The sequence below is a fragment of the Perca flavescens genome, chromosome 21 (assembly GCF_004354835.1).
Source record: "Perca flavescens isolate YP-PL-M2 chromosome 21, PFLA_1.0, whole genome shotgun sequence".
Lineage (NCBI taxonomy): Eukaryota > Metazoa > Chordata > Actinopteri > Perciformes > Percidae > Perca > Perca flavescens.
In genome coordinates, this window is record NC_041351.1 from 3,602,282 (window position 1) to 3,620,445 (window position 18,164).

At 42.0% G+C, this 18,164-nt stretch overlaps 1 protein-coding gene across 1 annotated transcript in view; it reads left to right on the forward strand.

Annotated features, from left to right (window-relative positions):
• htra1b (HtrA serine peptidase 1b) overlaps nucleotides 1-18,164 on the forward strand; it is a 33,935-nt gene that overhangs the window by 8,360 nt on the left and 7,411 nt on the right. The window contains exons 4-6 of the mRNA XM_028567560.1: nucleotides 379-468; nucleotides 15,519-15,713; nucleotides 16,561-16,593. Of these exons, the coding sequence (XP_028423361.1) occupies nucleotides 379-468; nucleotides 15,519-15,713; nucleotides 16,561-16,593 (318 nt within the window). The remainder of the gene's footprint in view (nucleotides 1-378; nucleotides 469-15,518; nucleotides 15,714-16,560; nucleotides 16,594-18,164) is intronic.

An 18,164-nucleotide genomic window follows, 5' to 3' on the forward strand; every position in this document is an offset into this window, starting at 1 on the left:
GATTGAGACGGTTACTGCACGTCAACCAGTGAACTCAAAACAGTCACCTGATTTTCGCGTTGTTTAAAGTGACAAATCGTATCACCGTATTTTGATGTCAAAATGCGTATCTACTACGCAAAATGCGTACAGGTTGGCAGGTCTGGAGGCTATTTAGCATAGGCACCGTTGCTCCGTCCGGCACTTAGCACTGCCCCAAGACGATTGTGATTGGTTTAAAGAAATGCCAATCAACCAGAACACATTTTTTCTACCATCCAGGAATGCTGTGCGGACTCGCCAGACCTTCCTTCGCTGTGCTGTGGAGGAAGGTCTGGCAATGCGAGACTAGGCAGCATGGCTGGTACTGAGTAGGGTAACGTTTGTTGGTTCCTCCAGGTGGAGCTGAAGAGCGGAGCCACATTCGACGCCAAGATCAAAGATGTTGATGAGAAGGCCGACATCGCCCTGATCAAGATCGATACACCGGTGAGCAGAAAGAGAGGGATGGAGAGATGAATGGATGGGATGGGATGCTTCCTATTCTTGAGTTTTATTGCCTTTGTAGTGACCCTTTTTTGTGTTCTTTTTATGTTCTTTGAAATGGGATCATTTTGAAAATCTGCATTACAGTGTCAGCCTCTCTGTCTCGCGCTGTATCTTGATGTTCACACTAGATGTCTGTGTCCGAAAGTCCACACTAACATGCTAGTTAGTAGGCTAAAACAGTATGTGAGATTTTAGTAGTAACGACAGTGTTCATAACAGACAGACACCGAGGAGCTCTGTAACGTCAACGCTCTAATTTACATATTTACATATTTAATCAACTGTTGGTCTAGTTATTCACCTCTTTCAGTCATTTAAGCGTTATCTGGCGACACCTCTAGAGCGGAGGTCATAGAGGCATCTTCAGCGTAAAGGAGGCTCTCAGGAAGTGACGCAGCAAAATGACAGCTTAGCGTGTCCGAAAAGATCAGCACTACGGTTTATTTACACGAAAGTACATTGAATGGTAGTTTACATGTTGAGTATGTAGTGCAGAGGAGCAGATTTTGGACGCAACCTATTTCTATTTCACAGTCTGCAGAAGTTTTCGTAGTTGTGGAAGCCGAGCATGTGCAGCGGAACAATCAGGTGTTGACAGACTGCTGGGAGGCAAGTCCTTGCTTCGTCCCAGAGCTGGTCGTCTGCAGTGATTATTTATTTGTCAATTTTTTTTAGAAAATCAAGGGCGATGATAAAACCTTTGTCCATTCATGTGTCGTCCAAAAATCTAAGACAACACTGATTTGATTGTGACACAACATAGGGAAGTAACGAACCGATGTCAAGTAGAGATATATCATAAAATAAGGGGACATTTGTTTTTAATCATTCACAAGAAACCTAGCCTGACGTGGTCATACTCAGGTTCTAGTCAGAATATGATTCTGATGCTGCTCCATTGGGCTGGGATTATGGGGCGTGTTACAACCGAACCAGGAAAGAAAATGCCTCTGCACTCAATTGGATAGATCTACAACCAATCAGAGCAACGGATAGACCTACAACCAATCAGTGCGCCCCATCTTCTTAGCAACCATCGGGGCCAGCTGATGAATTTAACTTTTGCCGAATCCCATAGGAAGGACGGCAAACACATCTTTCCAATCGACAAATGCCTCGATCCCGGGTCTCTGTTCCTCTTTTTAAATGAATGCGCTGTCGATATCTTCTATAACAGACACGATGGAGGAATCTACACATCTCAGTTCTCCAGCGGCAGCCATCTTTGTTGTAATACGAATTCAATCCAAGCGCTCGTTGGTGACGTGGTTGATTACATTACTGTTGATCATCTGTCCATCGTTGTATAAAGCCCGCCCTGACAATTTGATTGGTCCAAACGGCTCTGGTTCGAGCATAGTTGCTCCAAAACGGATCAAGTCCAGACCGAACTTCTAAGCTATATTCGGCTGGCATCCAGGCTACAAGAAACCACATCTTGCCCCTAATTTCATCATCAATTCATTTCATATTATCCTTTCTTTCTTTCTCTCTGTCTGCCTTTGTTTCTGAAAGTTCCTTTCTTTGTGTCCTCTCTCTTTGACAGACTTGTCTGTTCTTTATTTTCCAAAAGAAATTCAGGTATTGAATCCTTTTTTTTGTAAAATGTGCTTTCGTGAGCATTCCCTAAATGGAAAGCTTGCTTTTTTATTTGATGTCAGTGGGATCTTTTAAGCGAGGCGCTTCGGCGAAATAATACCATGACTCATGTAAGTGGATATCTGTGGAGCAGGTCAGGAGACGGAGGGAAACGTTTTATGTGATCTGCAATGATTCTTGCGATTTTTGTGTGGTATCTCCATGGTTGAAAGCACTTATTTATGGTCTTTTGGATGAAAGCATCAGCTAAATGAATGTAATATAATGTGGGTCACTTTGGGTTTTCATTTTCTCGCAGCACTTTCCTTTTGGTCCAGGGATGACTGGACGGCCGGGTTCAGCTCAGGAAGGGAAGTTTTCCACAAAACTTGTGCAATGGAAAAAAAACATTTTTAGCATGAGAAAGTCAATGCGTCTCATTTTAGCACAGACACTGGAAAGTCAGAGCTGCAACATCCTGCACTTGGTCAGACACTGTCGTCCACTTTCAGGGGTAAAAATAGAATTTTTAAGGCCAGACTCACTTACCAGATCAAAGGGCTCAAATAGTATATCACTGCATCCAGCTGTGCTTACAAAAAGCAGATAAAAGGATGTATTACACAAATCTGATCTGGATCCTGTTTCTAAAATATTAAAAACACAAGATTTGAGAAACTTTTTTTAAAAATCTTAAAATGTAGATATTAAATGGCTCTATTTAAGGACCTGTGGTAGTTACCATGCATGAGATTTGGGAGGATCATTTGGGGGGTTTTGTTTAGAAGGTTATGTTATTTTAATAAGGGTTTGGACAGGATTGCATTCACTATCATTAAAACAAAATGCTAGGCTATATAATTCGTAGTTCCTCATGTATGGCAGAAAAAAGTGTTTCCATACAAGTATGAATTTCCAAGACCTGAAAAACGCCCATATAAGTTGTTTGTTCAAGCAGCAATAACGGCGTATATTTATGTTTATAATTGCGGCGCCCTCTAGTGGCTGTAGTAGTAACGACAGAAACCAAGCAGGAAGTAAGGTGATGAAGTACAGAAGCGCCAAATTTCTAGGTGAAGGCGGCAGGTTGGGGTGGTGGAGAACGGGGTGAATATTTTTTCAAACTCTACTGAACAAATGTAGCTACGCCACGTTCCGCGCCACTTGCGTGATCGGAAGTGGAGTCTGAACCCAAAACCACTATCTTTTTCTAAACTTAAAGCTTTAGCGCGTAACGTTTTGATATTAACGAACGTCTGTTACATTCAAGCCGTTGCCAAATGAGTTGCTCCAAAGCTAATTAAGACTATCAGCTCCACACAGCTCTCTCTGGATCTCTCAGTGTGACTATGTTCAGAAGATCGTGGCGCAAGACGACTTTCCCGCGCAGAAACTCGAGTGAAGATAATGAACTCTTCTGAAGAGTCCATCATGTGTTTTTTAATCCTCCGTGTCCTCCTTGGCTACTAGCAGCTGCGTGGAGGAAGGGTGGGGGCTGTGTGCGATCACGGAAGGCTTGTATCATGTGGACGCGCCGACAGTTTTGTTGTCATTACTTAGAATTCCCCCTGGGGGAGACCGAAACCACACACCATAGCTTTAACTAAGTAGTCTTGGTGCCTAAATATAACCAAACTGTGACCGTTTTACAATGTTAACGAGGTGTTTGAAATCATCATTACGGTCCACGGTTTAGATATGACAACATATTTGCTGCCACCACTATAGGGGTGGTAATTTATGAAACGCTTCTGTGGTTCGTATTAGAATGTAGGTCTAAAGAACCTATATCGTTGTATGATTTGGAGCACTTGTTGGACTTTTCTATTATCTCATGCAAAGATTTGACAGATACTCAATGAAGGTTCTTATATTTTCTCCAAAACAAACTCCTGCTGTTGTTGTAAGTTTAAGACAGACATATCTACCTGTAGATCTGATGTCTGATGGGCAGGATGAGAACAGCCCATACACAATCAAACATGAATTCACTGAATTTGCAGAGAGACACAGAGAGACACTAGAGGATGTGAGTTCATGTTTGCCGGTCAGACAGAGACAATCATGGTTTTCCTTGGCATGTTTGGGCAGGGAGGCAGGGTGTAACTGGAGCTTCGGGGGTATGAAATTGTGCAGAAATCCAGAAACTGCTGAGCACTTGTGGTTGTGGTTTACATGCACACGAAAACTAAGAGGCAACTGTACTTCTGCACAAATGACTTGATGACTTACAGCCCTCCACCCTCCCACACATCCATCCCAAGACACACACACACACAGACACACACACACACACACACACACCCTCAGCTGCTTACACCAACAGTTACAACAGTTAGTGTAATGATTTCAAAGTTTTCCTTCATTTTCTCTTCCAAATGTTGGTGAAAGGCGGAATATTATATTCCAAGAAATACTGTATTATAACAATTAAATCGCCTTTTTCAAAGATCAATTCACAGCAGAAAAGTAAGTGTTATAAAATCTCCAAATTGAGATTTTGATGGTGGTGACTGTCCTATTTAGGGATAACTGGAATACTGTTGGAGGCAAAGCTACACAGTCAGAGTAGCACCAATCTTCCTGTGCATACTCAGTGCAGGTCAGTGTTAAACTGTTTTTAGGTGTAATTGCCACCGCAAAGAGTTTGCAGACGAAGCAGCCAGACGTGTAGCTGCATGTTCAGGGCAGATAAGCTTCTGCTTCATAGCTTTCAGAGGACAGAGACATACAGCATTTGTTCTTCTTTCTAATCTAAGTCTTTCTCTTGTCACCACAAATTCTACTGACTTCTCTTGTGTTGGAATAATGATTGTGATCTCGACATAACCCAAACTGTCTTGCTGTGATCTTTAGATAGCAGCTGAAGAGCCAGTTATTTTCCTCAGGAGTTGTTGGAGACCCAAAACAAAACTAAAAGGAGAGAGAATTTAGGAATTAAATTTGCCTTGTGGCCAGAAACATGATTACGAATTAGAGGTAAAGTTGCTCTGTGTCTGCTGGATGTGCAATAGTAGCAACTGTCTGCTAACAAGTTGGCAAGTATCCAACTTAAACCCACAACAGGTCCTCCAAACCATATGACGATATCGGCTGTCTATTCCTACCCTCTAATACGACCCACGGGAGCGTTTCATAAATTAGCGTCCCTAGCGGCGGCAGGAAATACATCCTTACATCTAAACCAGAGAGAGAGAGCGTAACAATCACAGTTTTAAACATGTCGTTAACGTGGTGAAACTGTCACACTTTGCTCAGGTTTAGGCTCCAACCCCAAATGCTGAAGTTTAGAAAATGATCGTGGTCTGTGTTCAGTTCAGATCAGACACTACTTCAATTCAGATCACGCACGGGACGCAGAACGTGACGTATCTCACTTTGTTCCGTAAGGTTGAAAAAAACCTGCTGTCTACTTTTGAGGGACTGGAACTAGGGCTGGGCGATATATCGATATAAAAAATATATCGATATATTTTTAAATGAGATATGGAATTAGACCATATCGCATATATCGATATAGTTCAAATGTGATCCTTGCTCCCATAGATATATACACAGATGTCGCCTTGAGGTTCTAAACATACGTCAAAACCGCCGCCATCTTGGAACAGGGGTCCGAAGCATTCAGATCAACGCTAAAGATGCCGGACTTTTGTACTGCTTAATTATGTTCGATAGAGGAAATGAAAAGAACAAACAGCAATGAATAACATTTAACAGGTGACAATGTGTTTTATGATTATGTATGCCGCCTTCACCAGCAATCTGTGCTCCGGCGGCAGCGGGAGGCGGAGAGCTCCGTGGCGGGCCGCAGCGTCTCTTCCCCCGGTAAAACACAGCTTTGCCTCGCTGCTGCGCTGTCCCCCGCTGATCCAGATCGGACCAGCCAAAGACAGAGTGGTGATCGGTAGGATCTTACACGTAGTCCAGGACGACCTGTATGTCGATATCGGCGGAAAGTTCCACTAAGTTTGCCGGCGGCAGGCGGACGGAGAGAAGCTACAGCGGGGCAGCAGAGACCGCTCTGCGGCTGCAGGATCTGGAGCTCAGTGCCCGTTAAAATGACATGTAACGCATAAATACATACAGAAATAAATAGTGGAGGAATGAGCCTGGACATTTCAGTCTGTTTTAAACTTCACCTTGAAGCAGAAACTCTTATTTCAGAAGGGTGAAGTTTCCGTTTGACTCAGATCTGTGAACCGATCATAATAAATATTCTTTGTATTAACACATTAATTAGTTTCTTTGTTTTGTAGTCGATAGTTCATCTTTTAGTTTACTTAAGTGGAAGCAGTATCAAGTGGAAGAATGGGACTATAAACCTAGGCTTACAGGCATGAGGCATTACATTTTGAACAAAGTAGATTATATTAATATCAAAAGCTTAATTGACCTTTGGAACGAATCACAAATATGGAGCTTTGATTTCAAAAAAGGTACTCCTGTTATACAGTATTTAGGTTTACATTTTATTGTTATTTGAACAGCTGAGCATTTAATCATGAACCAGGTGAAGAAACCGGTTTATTATTTATTTGATTTTGCAACTGTCTCTATGAAACTACTTGTGACATGTCATATTTGATTTTGGCTTTGACTGAACATTTGCTCTCACTTTGCGGAAAAAAATATCGGGATATATATCGTATATCGATATTCAGCCAAAATATATCGGGATATGACTTTTGGTCCATATCGCCCAGCCCTAACTGGAACCTCGGTCTCCTGGGTGAAAGTCCTGTGTTGATTTGACGCTCTTATACTTTGTCATCTTACTTCCTGCGTTGCTCCCATCATAACTACTACGGCCACCAGAGGGCGCCCTAATATAAACGTGAATTAAGTCATAATGGACCTTTTTCACACCAGACATGTTGACATGTCATAGTAAGAAAAGCACAGCTGAAATTGATAACCTTAACAATGGCTCAGTTCCATCAAGTGTCCCAGTAAGATATTTCAGTGAGTCAGCATGCACAATACCAGGACCTCTCCTAAGTGGAATGTAGCCATCAGTAATGGTTTAATACCAGGACCTCTCCTAAGTGGAATGTAGCCATCAGTAATGGTTTAATACCAGGACCTTTCCTAAGTGGAATGCAGCCATCAGTAATGGTTTAATACCAGGACCTCTCCTAAGTGGAATGCAGCCATCAGTAATGGTTTTGAATACACCTGTGCTTTTCCTACTATGACATGTCAACATGTCTGCCGTGAAAATTGTCTATTGATGCTTGAACAAACAACTTATGTGGCCGTTTTTCGGGGGAGGACAGTCTCTGATAATATCTTATTGATTTTTTTACAGCTTGTTTCCGCGGTCTTAAAGTGGCAAAACAATCAGTTATTGCACTTTAATTGCTTGATTGACATCTCACTCTCTCTACTGTTAAGTTTGTTTCACCTGTTAGGGTGGGACATTTTACGATACATTGGAATCATTCCTATAAGCCAGGGGTTCTCAAACACATCACTCAAAGGTCTGCATCTCATTTTTATTCCAGGCCAAAGGTCTGGAATAATTGGCAATAACAAAAAAAACATTCAGTCCGTTTCTTTTTGATTTTTGTAGTGAAAGTACAGCAGTATTCTTAACTTCATGCAGTAAAAGTATAGCAGTATTCTTAGCTTCATGCAGTAAAAGTACAGCAGTATTCTTAGCTTTGTGTAATAAAAGGAAGTTTTTGTCGCTTCTACATTTCTGGCGTTTTTTTCTGCCGTTTTTCCGCCTTTTTTCAAAGTTTTTTTTCACTTTTGCAACGCTTTTTGCAATGTTTGTTGCCTTTTGGTGTTTTTGTCTCATTTTTCAACCTTTTTGTCGATTTGTTCGTGAATAGTCAACATTACTAACAATGTATTGATCAATAGAAAATGTATTTCAAAATAGGAAACGTTACACTTCATAAGGTATTGTATCCATAACTCGAGGTATGGGCCGACCTTGGTCCGGACTTTGAGAAGCCCTGCTATAATTGGTGAAACCCCACTGAACAGAATATAATATGTACATGTGTGTTTGAGTCCCCAGTGTTGGCCTGTACTGTTGCCACTGAGCCAGGTATTCTCTGAGCATGTGCAGACAGGAGCTCTTTGGTGTTGTTTTGACTCATCCAGTAAAACCTCACGGCGATATTCAGCATCAATCATTTTCCATGACACGTGTCCATGAGCAGCTTATGGAAGCTGCTCTCAGCTGATCTGATCAGCTCATCGGATTTAACAGGCCAGCATGTGATCCACCCTGTTATTTACTATGACTGGTGCAAGAACTACTCGTGCTACTGCAGACACTTTGTGTTTAACAATTGTAGTGAAGCAGCTGGAGGGATGCAGAAATGATGGTCTTCTAAAGAGCGATAATTTTAAAGTTACAGAGATTGAAAGACATCTGGAGAAAACACATATGTGGTATTAATTGTAGTTTCAGTTCATGAGTAATACCTGTTTGTAGAGAGAGAGCATTATCTGCGCTGATCTGTCTTTTTTTTTATTCCAAGTTTTTACTCCTTCACTAAATTAATATAAAAAAATGTTTGATTACAGCAGCTTTAAACACATTAGACCTTCATATCTGGCCATTGCCCATACAACCACCGATTGCCCTCTGAATTTCCTTCCTTTCGGGTTGTCCCTGTTTTCAGCAGGATGTCCCACCCCTTCCACTTTCTTTGTGTTGGCATTCTAAACTGGATTTGTGAGGTCTATGGTGAACTGCTCCTCAGATCTCTGCAGGGTAAATCCAGACAGCTAGCTAGACTATCTGTCCAATATGAGTTTTCTCTCGCACAACTAAAACTACTTTTGAACGTACACACGCTCCTAGTGGCCATCCCCGCCCACCTCGTCACCTGCATCTCATTCCCTCATCAGTCCCTGTACTCCCTCTGAAAACCGGTAGAAGCAGGCAGTACAGTAGAGTTACAAAGACATTGTTGTTGTAAAGACGATGAGGAGTTTATAAAAAAAAAAAAATAGTTGTCCTTCGAGTGCTAAAAACTAAATTCTGTGGACCTCATTGTACTGGGGTGGCTGCAGAGGGGAAGGTCCTTGTTTCATAAAAACGAAACTATCTGCATGGCTTGATACCAATGCAAGTGAGAAATGTTTGTTGGTGGGATGTGTGTTAACTGACCCTGTAACATGCTTACTGTACTTGAGAATGTATGCACTGGATGGAAGAATAGATTTGGAGAGAGAGATAATGACAAGGAGAGAATGATGAGAGAAGAAGCCCGAAACCACCACTGTGTTCTTTGTTGTCGCGTCAGGTTGCTTTGTTGGACTCTGCTGCGTTGGCGTCTCTTCAGTTATGACTGAACGCAGCGCCTCGGCTTTGTGATCCCGCCGTGGACAGAGTGCTGTCATCGTGAATGCCACAGAGCGATTTTTGAGTTGATTTGAGTTCTGGTTCAGTGCAGCCAAACAGGGAAGCTGTATGTTTAGCCGATGGAGTAAAGCTCTGATTAGAAGAGCTGAATGAATCCATTCATAAGCACCTTGTTTATGTCTGTATATGATTAATGGCGATTTAGGAGGGAGATAGTTTGCGTGGTGTGGTGGTGTGTGGACTGACCTCATTAGAAGAATAACTAATGCTTTTATAACTAAGGGATTTAGTGTATCTATCCAAGTACTTTGACTTGCAGACAAGAAGGATGTTTATTTAAGTGTACCCAATGGTGGAATGTAACAAAGTACATTTACAAGTACATATTGTACTTAAGTACACATTTGAGGTACTTGAGTCTTTTCTTTTCATGCCACTTTCTACTTCGACTCCGCTACATTTCAGAGAGAAATATTGTACTCTTTAGTCCACTACATTCATCTGTTACAGCTTTAGTTACTTTACAAATTAACATTTTTGCACACAAAACACATGAAGTTTATGAAATCTGATGTTTTATTATAAATGAAACTAGCCAACAAAATAACGGTCTACAAGTCCAGCTGAAATGATTAGACCATTAAACTCTTAGTTGATTGACAGAACGTTTTTTTTTTTTTTTTTTTTTAGTTTCTAAAATGTACTCAACTACAGTATAGTGTATATTTAGGTGTGTAATACAGAAATGTGTTAGGCTGGCTATCAGCAGACCAAGCTCAGTCTTTTAAGATTGAGCTTGGTCTGGGGAGTCTGCTCTGTATCAACAGGCGTAGATCAAACGACTCCGTACACGATTGGATAGTCCTTCAACCAATCAGATCAATGATCAGGGTGATGTAGCAGCGACAGAAGCATCAACGGGTCGCTGCGCTTCGGTGGCCGCTATGTTGAATGTAAACAAGAAGCTGCTTGGTCACTTCTCTGTCGCCATCGTGTTAAACCCACCAGGTGGATGAGCCAGTTTGTGATTGGTCCCCGCAAAATTGTAACAGAAGCAGGATAAAACGTACCAGTTTCCAGCCTGAGCTGCAGGGAGAAATCAAATCACCGGCAGATCGGGTTGGGGTTACCCGTTCTAGAAATGTGTTAGAGGTAATTTAAAAACATCTGTCCAGTGCCAACTTGGCCCCAACTTTCTCGCTAGATTTAATACATTTTTAGACCCTCTTAGTGACTTTATTTCTGGCCTTGACCAACTGCCACTTTGCTCGTCTGAAAGCCATGATGTCTCTCTCTCATGGGTGGGCCAAATTCTCTGGGTGGGCAAAGCAGAGAAAGGGGAGGTAACCTTGCTCCTTATGACCTCATAAGGAGAAGATTCCTGATTGGTCCATCTGAGCTTTCATTTTCTCAAAGGCAGAGTAGGATACCCAGGGCTCGGTTTACACCTATCACCATTTCTAGTCACTGGGGGACCATAGGCAGGCTGGGGGAACTCATATTAATGTCGGAAAAACCTCATAAAGTGAATTTTTCATGACATGGGACCTTTAAAAGACTTTTAGAGCTATTGCTAGCTTCTTTTATAGGAAAAGAATTGGCAACACTGAACCATACTGGGACCATATTTGAATTTGAATTGGGGCACCATATTTTAAACATGATTTCATTTTACTGGTCTGGATGGAAGTGTTAAATAAAAGAATGAAGGCTACAGTGCATGCACACGTTAAGCTCAGATTTTGGCTTCGGTTTCAGGCTCCGCATTTTATTTTGCTTCGTCATATGCCGTGACTCACACACACACACACACACACATACTCAAGGTGTTGGTCATGTACAGATGTGCTGGACATACCTGAGGTTTTGAGATGTGCTTTTTCGTCGTTCAAACTCAGTTTTGCGTTTCGTGTTCGTTTGTTGTCTGGAAATGTCTTCATCGCTCCACATCTGCAGTGGGATGTGAAACACATTCACATCTGTCAATTCATTCATGTCATTTGTTCTTACTGCCCTCCTCACCCTGTTCTTCCTGCCTTCTCTTACTCCCTTGATACGTACAATATGTTTTTACCCCCCACACACACACACCTCTCTTTCATACCCTTAAGTGGGTCAGAACATTTAGGCTTGTTATGTAAGAGAAGAAATCTGTAACACGTGTCTATCGTTCAGGATTACACACACACACACACACACACGCGGTTCAGGCCATTTTTGAACCAGTGAAAATAATAAAATAAAAAATTCTAAAATGTCTCGTCAGATAACCAAAAACTGATCAAACATTGGCACACGCTGATTGGGAAAATAAGTTTTCAGAGCCTTTAACAACATTTTTGGAAAATCATTTTGACATTTGAGTTTTGAACTAACAAAGGGAGGACTTTTGCGACTTTACAGTAGTAGCGTGAGTGGAAGTCGGCTGGGTAAGAAGAACGGCAAGAAGCTTGTGCCACTTGTGTTTATATTATAAAATGTGAATTTGCCAATTTTCTTTATTATTTTGGGTGTGTGCGTAACTGCTGAAAATAATTAGCATTGAGATTAGATTAGATTAGAGAGATTTATGCTTGAAGTATATAGTGTAGATAACGCAAAAAGTCAATGCACTGAAAGTACCCAGATGACACCCTAAAAACGTTCGGGATACAATCTCGTATTTTACAAAAATAGTTCCCCGAAACGCGTTTCTGAAAACATTTTAAGCGAGAAATAGGCCGTGCAGTTGCTGAATCTGTCTGTTTTTTTGCTCGACAAAGGTCATTTTAAGAGATTTTCGTCAGATTTTGCGTCCACGTGTTGCGTTCGTCACACTCATCCCGCTTGTCATTTCCAGTAAGTGTTTTAACATAAGTGTTCCTTTTGGGACAATACTAACCATCCAATAAATGACATTTATATCTGCATTAATGTGAAAACCTCGAGACTTTCAAACATCAAAATGTCGTTTATTAATATGTATTCTTGTCAAAATGACATATAAACATCTTTCCATATTCTATTTTGCCTGGAAACCCTTCCAACGCGGTGTGCACGCTCTAACCTGTTACCATGGGAGACAAAATAAAAACGGACACGCCACGAAGCCTGTGTGCAGGAGGCCTTAAGAAGAGAGAGAGAGAGAGAGAGAGACTTATAGGAGAGAGAGAGACTTATAGGAGAGAGAGAGAGAGAGAGACCGAGAGAGACTTATAAAAGAGAGAGATACTTATAAAAGAGAGAGAGAGACTTATAAAAGAGAGAGAGAGACTTATAAAAGAGAGAGAGTGACGGAGATACTTATGAAAGAGAGATACTTATGAAAGAGAGAGACTTATAAAAGAGAGAGAGACTTATAAAAGACAGATACTTATGAAAGAGAGAGACTTATAAAAGAGAGAGAGACTTATAAAAGAGAGAAACTTATGAAAGAGAGAGAGACTTATAAAAGAGAGAAAGACTTATGAAAGAGAGAGAGACTTATAAAAGAGAGACTTATGAAAGAGAGAGAGACTTATGAAAGAGAGAGGGATTTATAAAAGAGAGAGATACTTATAAGAAAGAGAGACTTATGAAAGAGAGCGAGAATTCTACTTGTCTTTATTCACAGATTACTTATAAAAGTATTTATTGCGTGTGTGCGTGCGTGCGTGCGTGCGTGCGTGCGTGCGTGCATGCGCAAAATCTAATAATTGCGAGTCAGCTAATCAGAGCTGCAGCCATACAAACGACAGTACAAATAAAAATCTGTTGGATATTGATAAAGCTACCTGTCTTGTCCTGGATCTCTCTTCCCATATCAGCGTTGACAGATATGTCGGCAGAAATGTTCCAAAGCAACAGCCGGGGCCGCCCAATGGATTGATATGATGGAAATAATATGAGTGCAGAAGATGTTTTATTGGATTTTAATAATAAACATTGTGTCAAATCCTATTTTGTGAAGCTTCTGTAAGAAAAAAACGTACAGCGTAACTCTCACCAAAATGCAAGCTAGGGGCACTTTTATGCTAGCCTCAAAATAGCTATTTTTAAACCACTAAGAAGGCTCGCCACATTTTGAAACTTTGCTCCAAGTATCACCAGGGGCTCTACACCTTAACGCAAGCATTGACAACGTTGTTTGTGTTCACAGAGTTTACTAAAAAAGGTTTTGAACAACTCACGTTAGCAGTTGTTGTTTACGCTAACCGCCATTTTCCCAGTCAAAAATAGGCGATCTCCGAATGCGAATGAACGGACTCCATACAAGGCTCCTTTTTCAACTACAAGGTCAATATTGTTTTTCACTAACTCCAAAACAAAGACTTATCCGTGCATTTATACGGAACTAAGCTTTGGGAGCTTTCCATCTTTACTCTCCTCCCTCAACTATTTTTGACTGGCTCGATGGACGGCAACCGGAAACAACAAGAGCTACGGTGAGTTGTTCAAAACCGTTCTTTTTAGTAAACTCTGGGTGCACAACCAATGTTGTCAACGCTTTCGTTAAGGTGTGGAGCCCCTGTTGATTTGGAGCGAAGTCTCATGTTGTGTCAAGCCTTCTTAGGGTTTTAAAAATAGCTATTTTGAGGCTAGCATAAAAGTGCCCCTAGCACTCCCATTCAAAAGGTCATTTGACCGAGAATACGGTGAATCTTAAAAGTGGGGCTTCCGTCCTAAATATGCTTTTAAATGAAAGTTTGACTCGGGTACATTCACAAAAAGAGCCTAGGTTGCATTTTGGCAAGAGTTACGCTTTAATGCTAAACAAAATGAAGGGATTTAGAGGAGTTACAGTTAGTCAAACAAGCCGACTACCGACTGCCAAGTTGCTCCGTCCTGGTGGAAACGAGGCTGAAGCGGGCCGTCCTTTATTTAGAGTTTGAGTTGGGGATGAAGAGAAGCCTGGTCCAGGCTGAGAGCTGACTCAGCTCTCCACAGGAAATCCAAACGGTCTGTCTCCAAACAGCTTAGAGGGAATAAACGTCTGTTTATCGCTGTGTGTCCCTGTGACTGGGCTTGTGTACATTCAATCTTAGTTCATCATTATCGTCCCTGGGACTCTGTATTTACCAAAGTTTAATTTGTTCAACCAGTGGTGTAGTCTAATGTATTTTAGCGGGTATATGGTACTATATAAATATATGGATCAGACTGGACATATCATAGTGGGGGGAGGGGGGTCTGGGTGTCCTCCCCCAGGGAAAATTTTGAGCTTCACAGACTTAATCTCATGCAATCTGATAGACTTTTTTTGCACCAATTTATGGTGGAAATACCTTTATTTAGCCTATGCGAAGGAAAACACAGATGACAATTCAAAATATAACCAAAATATAATGGAAAGTATGACAGTGTCTCTGGTGCTTCCACACGCATACAAACTTGGAAAAAAAAAACATCCATGCTGTTCTGAGTCAAAATCTTTCTACGTCACTAGCCGAAACGAGGGGGCTAACCGTAGCATGCTAGCTCGTTCTGAATGGCAAAACACTGCTACAACACACACTAGTTCACCATAATCTACAAGAGAACTACTTCCATGTCCCTGTTCTGCAGGTATTCTACGCAAAGTGTGAAGTGTGCCCTCGTTTAGAAGAAGTCTCCCGGCTAATCCTGCCTTGTACAGGCCGAAGTTGGAGAAACAGCTGATGTGATCCTTACCTAGCTACTGAGCATGTGCGACTGACAACAAAGATGTTACAGCAGTGAGAGGTCTCACTCTGTAGCTAGAGAGCTGAACACACAGGGTGAAAAGAGGAGCTGCAGCAATGTGCAGTACAACAAAAATATGGTGTTGTTTTGAAAATTAAACCATGTAAACCTATTCTGATATAACCTCTAAATACAATTATGAACCTGAAAATGAGCATAATATGGGCACTTTAAAGAGTTTGGAGAATAATTTCTTTTTTTTAGTGTCACAATTATATTACATAAACAATGTGTTTATCTGCTTCAATCAGACAGTCAGGCAATACAACCAGATACTATTGACTTTATAGTGCCAGCTGTCTTTGGCCACTACTTTGAACAAAAGCTCTGTATTTAGTGTCTCAGACTGTCCTCAACCATACTTGTCTTGCTGTCCCCCTCCCCTGTGTGTCTGGTGGAGCAGATGAAGCTGCCGGTGCTGCTGCTCGGCCGCTCGGCGGACCTGCGCCCCGGCGAGTTTGTGGTTGCCATAGGCAGCCCCTTCTCCCTGCAGAACACCGTCACCACCGGCATCGTCAGCACCACCCAGAGGGGGGGCAAGGAGCTGGGCCTACGCAACTCTGACATGGACTACATCCAGACAGACGCCATCATCAACGTGAGTGAAGAGACGGGAACAGACACACACACACACACACAGACAGATACACACACACACACACACACACACACAGACAGATACACACACACACACACACACACACACACACACACACACAGACAGATACACACACACACACACACACACACACACACACACACAGACAGACAGACAGACGCCATCATCAACGTGAGTGAAGAGACGGGGAGAGACAGACAGACAGACACACAGACAGACATATGTACACACAGACAGACATAAAGACAGACAGACACACACACACACAGACGGGGAGACACACAGACAGACAGACACACACACACACACAGAGAAAGACAGACACAGACAGACAGACAGACAGACGGACAGACACACACACACACACACACAAACACACACACACACACACACAAAGACACACAAACATACACACGGACAGACAAATATATACACACACACACACACACACACAGACAGACAGATACACACACACAGACAGACAGACAAAAATACTGTTTTAATTAGGTTCAGCAATTTTGTTCACAAAATTGCCAAAATGTTTGCATGTTTGGTTTATGATAACCAAGTGTGTGCTTAACATTGTTTAGATAGATGTTTGATGCAGTCTGAGTGTATTCAGTGGCCCCTGATTAGTCCAAATCCTCAGCATTGATCTGCTGATTAGCTGGAAGTGATTGAAAAGTAACTGAAAAGATCTTTCAATGAGCAGAACGAAAGCACAGCACGGTGCATGTTAGTGTAGTGCAAACATGATTTCCTCCAACTTATTGTGATGTCTTTGCTTTTGCACTCTTTGTTTATTATCTTATTTGTTTTCTTGCAGTACGGCAACTCAGGAGGACCACTAGTCAATCTGGTGAGTGAAGAAGAAAAACCTGCTCTGAGAAACAATATACAAGCTTGATTCCTAAATAAAATGTTCCCTGTTTTAAAAATGGATTATTCTTCTCGCATGACGTGCAGTGGTCCCACAGAGGATTCATCCTTATCTCCTCCTTATCGGCTAAATGTTTCTAGTAGAACTCTTTATTTTCACGTATTTCATACTGGATGTCAGGACGCTCTGCTCACTTAAAGGAGGAGGAGGCTCAAAATGGCACCACACTTCCACGGTAGCACAATACAGCCAGGCGCCATCTTGGGTAAACAGTCACGCCACGCAGCCAGTAACGAGTAACATAGCTCAAGCACGGCGTTCGGCGTGTGGCGACCCGCCTGTATACGTGAACGGTCTTTCTAAACTATCTTTTTAATAAACTGTCTGTACACTTACAAAGTCCTCAATGCTTGGGTTTACATGTAGGGACCCTCATTATGCTACCGTGGTTCTAATTAGAGCCTTGTTAGTGGTAAGAAATAGAGATTTATTTTTACTTTATCCTCCGCTAACTAGCGTTATAAGCTAATTAGCGGTTTGCGCTAAAACTGGTTGGTCACATTGGATTAGCATGAAAACAGATCCCAGAGAACGATCGACTTGGTACACACGTGTTATTAAAGGGATACGCCACCGTTTGTTGAAATAGGTCTTATCCCGGTCTCCTCTAGCTGTAGATAGGTGGGGTCTCCTCTAGCTGTAGATAGGTGGGGTCTCCCCTAGCTGTAGATAGGTGGGGTCTCCTCTAGCTGTAGATAGGTGGGGTCTCTCCTAGCTGTAGATAGGTGGGGTCTCCTCTAGCTGTAGATAGGTGGGGTCTCCCCTAGCTGTAGATAGGTGGGGTCTCCTCTAGCTGTAGATAGGTGGGGTCTCCTCTAGCTGTAGATAGGTGGGGTCTCCCCTAGCTGTAGATAGGTGGGGTCTCCTCTAGCTGTAGATAGGTGGGGTCTCTCCTAGCTGTAGATAGGTGGGGTCTCTCCTAGCTGTAGATAGGTGGGGTCTCCTCTAGCTGTAGATAGGTGGGGTCTCCTCTAGCTGTAGATAGGTGGGGTCTCCTCTAGCTGTAGATAGGTGGGGTCTCCCCTAGCTGTAGATAGGTGGGGTCTCCCCTAGCTGTAGATAGGTGGGCCAACGCATTTTTGTTTTAATGCATGCATTGTTTTAGCCCGGTGCAACACCGTTAGCGCTGCTGCTAGTTAGCTTAGCGTAGTGAATGGAATCCTATGTTGCCAGTTAGCATGTTGTGAGTAAAAGTGAGCCAACAAAAGACAAAAAAAACAACCTAATTACTTGCACTGAGACAAAAAATGCATTAGCCCACCTATCTACAGCCAGGGTAGACCGTGATAAGAACTATTTCAACAAACGGTGGCATCTTCCTTTAAGCCCTAGGTTCATATTGTGCCGGATTTCTCCTTTAATAATCTCAATTCAATGTTGCATTTCCACATTTGCAACATTTTCTAATTTTACTGGCTACTAACATCCGTTTATACTCACTTACACTTTATTCCTATTCAGACTATTTAGTTTATTTAGAATATGATAAC